The following is a 5,000-nucleotide window of genomic DNA, read 5'->3' as shown; positions in this document are numbered from 1 at the left end:
CGCCTCACCTCTCCCATCCAATCACAGCCCTCCCTCACCTCTCCCACCCAATCACAGCCCTGCCTCCCCTCTCCCACCCAATCACAGCCCTGCCTCACCTCTCCCACCCAATCACAGCTCTGCCTCACCTCTCCCAACCAATCACACCCTGCCTAACCATTCCCACCCAATCAACGCCCTGCTGGGGAGGACGCCCAATCACAGCCCAGCCTCACCTCTCCCACCCAATCACAGCCCAGCCTCACCTCTCCCACCCAATCACAGCCCTGCTGGGGAGGACGCCCAATCACAGCCCAGCCTCACCTCTCCCACCCAATCACAGCCCAGCCTCACCTCTCCCACCCAATCACAGCCCAGCTATTAAGGACACCCAGCCCCCGGTAGGGGTGTGTTCAGCAGGGGTGTGTTCAGCACAGTTCACATTGACATTGGTGTGACACTAGTCTGGCCTGGTTATGCAGGGTGGAACACAGGGCAGACACGTAATGTCCATGTGTGGTGTTGGAGAAGCTCAGCTGCACACTCCCGGTCTTTAGTCATGCTTTCTGTGGCTCTCTGAAGTGCCTTTGATGCTGAACGAGCTGCCTAAAGGGTGTGTGTGTGTGTGTGTGTGTGTGTGTGTGTGTGTGTGTGTGACTCACTTTGTGGATCACAGGAGGAAATGACTGAATGTGTTTTCCATTACGTGACCCTCTGTTGTCTATTCAGTTTATGATTGATGCATACCTGTATGGTTAAGGGTTTGTTTGTTTATGAATGTGTGTGTGTGTGTGTGCGTGTGTGTGTATATGTGTGCGTGCGCTATGTGTGTGTGTGTGTGTGTGTGTTCGTGTGTTTGTGTGTTTGTGTCTCATGTGGCATATGCTTAAGTCAATCTTACGTTGCTGGTTGCGTGAGAGCAACTTGTTATTTTGTCATGGAGTTTGTTGTTTTGCCCCTAACTGAGTGTTTGTTGCTCCGGGACAAACTGCAGCACCTCCTCCCCCGGTGTGTGTGTGTGTGTGTGTGTGTGTCTGTGGGTGTGTGTGAGTGTGCGTGAGTGTTTGTTGCTCCGGGACAAACTGCAGCACCTCCTCCCCCGGTGTGCAGTCGCCTCCATCCCCCTGAGGGGGGCGCTGACACAGAACACCTTGACACCAGCTGTGAGTCACAAGGGGCCCCTTCCACTCTGCCTGCAGACAGGTGTGTGGGTGGCACAGCATGTTTGAGTCCGACAGACGAAGCACAGTGTAGCTGCATTCAACACACACACACACAGACACACATACACACAGACACATAGACATACACACACACGTCTCTGTGTGTGTGTGTGTGTGTGTGTATTTGTTATTTCCATATTGTGTGTTTTTTTTTTTTTTTAAGCTTTTTGGTTATATGAGCTTTCACACATATTTGTTTGTAGACACATTCAGTGGTCTGTATGTGAAAATATCTGTGTGTGTGTATGTGTGTGTGTGTGTGTGTGTGTGTGTGTGTGTGTGTGTCAGCGTTTCCGTTGTCCGGTAATTACCGGTCTTTGTCCGGAAAAAAATGTAAATGTCCGAAAATATTAGATCTCACCGGTCAAATTGTCTGATTGGAATTTCTTAAAAATCCCGTCCAGCAAACACAATCTGAATTAGACCACAATCCTAATATTTAGACCTATAAAGCAAACGTGTACTGCCCTTATTATGTTTTAAAGGAACCGGCTATTCTGCCGCTTGAAAGTTATTAAACAACACGCATATGCTGCATTTTAAATAAAGCGCAAACCGTCGGTTACAAACGGAGCCATCAAACATGGCCAAGCAGACTATGAGGGTGAACTGATGAGGGTGAACCTTCTGATGAGAATGAACCTGTAATACCTGCAGTGTTGCACGCGAGACATTTCATTCTACTGTCTATGTCCGTGCGTGAGAGCGCGAAGTTGCGTAGAGGCCGAGAACAGACAGACAGATAGAGATTTTGAAAAATAGCTCGCAATATATTGAAAAAAAGAACTTGACAAGTACATTTTTTGGAGCTGTGAACTTAGTTCAAAATGTAAACTATGAACTGAACTAGTTCATGTAGAAAGTGAACTTTCCAAACATTGAATAGCCTACCTGAAGCCCTAGATGTTCAAACAGCTTTACCAGAGAAAAGGCGTTTTGTCCGAATGAAGTTCCCATGGCTAAGGTGCGAAGTAATTGATGGTAACAGTAAAATGTTCTGTTAGCTCTTTGAAATGGCAGGCAACGCAACGGATTCATAAGAGGGTCTAATCATTTTAGAATCTCCGCTGTCATTGAACATAGTCAGAGAGCAATGACCTTGTTGCAGCGCTCAATTTTACACAGCAGGCCATTTATTGACGCGCATCAGGCATTTATGTTTTTTCCCCATTGTAAACGTTAACGTTCCCAATCTAAACAACCTGATTATGTAATTCTTTAAGCTAAACATGGCGTCAGTTTTCTTCAATAGGCTAATTTAGAAGCAGAAATAGATATATGACCGGCTTATCATTAAAATGTCCGGAAAATGAAAACTCTGCCGGTCATTTTGACCGGCAACATTTTTCTCTAGCGGAACCTCTGGTGTGTGTGTGTGTGTGTGTGTGTGTGTGTGTGTCTGTGCGCTCTTGCACATGCACCTACACGTATTATCTGCGCTTCTCTCTGTGCATCCTGTGTGAGTGGGTGTATGGGGGAGTCAGGTTAGCAGGCAGGTCAGAGAGGAATGCAACAACCTCCATTAACACACACACATGCATGCACACACGCACGCACACACACACACACACCAAACACACACACACACACACACACACACACACACACACACACACACACACACACACACACACACACACACACACACTCACACATACACACACACACAGCACTTCCATGAGATAAAACACACATAGTTGGAAAGAAAGGCAGAATCAAGAGCCAGAGGTGTGGCTCTCGCCATTATGTGAGATGTGAGTCATTATCTAAAGCAACCCAGAGGCTGAGGACACACACACACACACACACACACACACACACACACACACACACACACACACACACACACACACACACACACACACACACACACACACACACACACACACACACACACACACACACACACACACACAGGCTGAGGACACATCATTTGGAGTCATGGGAGTGCACACACACTCATCCCATTCATTCATCATAATTATGAGGACTGATGTCACTGTCGTCATCATCACCATTATCATCACCATCATCATCGTCATCACTACCATCTGTGTTCTATTCTGGTGTACAGAATGTGGTCCTGTGTGTGTGTGTGTGTGTGTGTTTGTTTGTGTGTGTGTGTTTGTGTGCTCCTGTGTGTGCTGACAAAGGACTTATGTCTGCACATGCACTGCTAGTGTCACTTTGCAGTCAGTTAGTGTCATGTTTAGCAACCTTCTATGTAGTACTCTGGTACATGTAGTCTGTAAAGCATCTGTAGTACTCTGGGATATTTAGTCTGTATAGCATCTGTGGTACTCTGGAATATGTAGTCTGTATAGCATCTGTGGTACTCTGGGATATGAAGTCTGTATAGCATCTGTGGTACTCTGGTACAAGTAGTCTGTATAGCATCTGTGGTATTGTGAGAACTTGAAACTGTGAGTGTGTGAGTGTGTGAGTGTGTGAGTGAGTGAGTGAGTGTGTGAGTGTGTGAGTGTGTAAGTGTGTGAGTGTGTGAGTGTGTGAGTGTGTAAGTGTGTAATTGTCTGAGTGCATGAGTATATAAGTGAGTGAGTGTGTGAGTGTGTGACTGTGAGTAAGTGTGTAATTGTATAAGTGAGTGAATGTGCTGCGTGTGTGTGTGTGTTGAGTGGACGGTAGTCCCACTTACGATTTGAAGCATCAGGTAGTCCTTAAGCCCCTGGGAGTGTGAGAGTGTGTGTGTGTGTGTGTGTGTGTGAGTGTGTCTGTGTGAGTGTGTGTGTATGTGTGTGTTGAGAGGACGGTAGTCCCACTTACGATGTGAAGCTTCAGGTAGTCCCCGAGCCCCTGGGAGTGTGTGTGTGTGTGTGTGTGTGTGTGTGTGTGTGTGTGTGTGTGTGTTGAGAGGACTTACGTTGTGAAGCTTCAGGTAGTCCCCGAGCCCCTGGGAGTGTGTGTGTGTGTGTGTGTGTGTGTGTGTGTGTGTGTGTGTGTGTGTTGAGAGGACTTACGATGTGAAGCTTCAGGTAGTCTCCGAGCCCTGTGGAGCTGTCCACCCGCACCAGCACGGACTCCTTCTGCTGCGTGCTGAAGCCCAGAGCCAGCCGGTCCGCTCGCGTGCTCGGACGGTCGTTGGGCGGCCACGTGTACGTGACGAGACCGCCACCCCGCCCGAATATGTACGTAGTTCCCGCTGCAGATAGAGAGAGAGAGAGAGAGAGAAGAGAGAGAGAGAATTAAAATCTTATTAATGGAAGTCAACTTTGAATGATTTGCCCAGATTTACAGCACAAAAAAACACAGAAAAACGTTAAAGGAACTTGATGTTGTGTCATGATGTTAAACTCAATGGGCCCTATCTTGCCGATCAGAAACGCAAGTAGGACGGCGCCAAGCGCAAGTAGCTGTGTGGGCGGCTCTATGGCGCAGTTGCTATTTTAACGGCGGAAAAAACACACTTGCGTCCAGCGCAAGTGTCAAAAGGGTTGGTCCAAAGGAGGTTACTCAGCCATAGGTGTGGTTTGGGCGTAATATGCAATAAACCAATCCGAGCGTCATTTCACATTCCCTTTAAGAGCGAGGAGCGCATAGTCCATAGCGGCTTGTTATTTTGATGGCGGAATTACCTGGTGGAAGACCGGAAAAGTTCACAGCCGAGGAGACCGACGTGAGATTTACACCAATTTTTTGGCAAGCCATATATAATTACAAGGAAAATAAAGTATTTACCACTTGAGGAAATCATTGTGATATCCATATCCAAGATATTTTAAAAATAGGCATACATCTAGCGTAGCCTACACATTGACCCAAATGATTCAGGTTAATTGA

General features: G+C 47.1%; 1 protein-coding gene across 11 annotated transcripts in view; it reads right to left on the bottom strand.

Annotated features, from left to right (window-relative positions):
• The window catches only part of LOC308372952 (neurexin-1a-like), a gene marked incomplete at both ends in the record, with an annotated part of 317,493 nt that overhangs the window by 108,066 nt on the left and 204,427 nt on the right, over positions 1 to 5,000 (bottom strand). For all 11 annotated transcript variants that reach the window (XM_080848317.1, XM_080848320.1, XM_080848322.1 and 8 more), the window contains one exon: positions 4,181 to 4,362. In XM_080848317.1, coding sequence (XP_080704443.1) covers positions 4,181 to 4,362 — 182 coding nt within the window. The remainder of the gene's footprint in view (positions 1 to 4,180; positions 4,363 to 5,000) is intronic.

The sequence above is a fragment of the Sprattus sprattus genome (assembly GCF_963457725.1).
Source record: "Sprattus sprattus genome assembly, chromosome: 12".
NCBI lineage: Eukaryota > Metazoa > Chordata > Actinopteri > Clupeiformes > Clupeidae > Sprattus > Sprattus sprattus.
The sequence above is the reverse complement of the archived record's forward strand: the minus strand, read 5'-3'. Positions and strand labels throughout refer to the sequence as shown.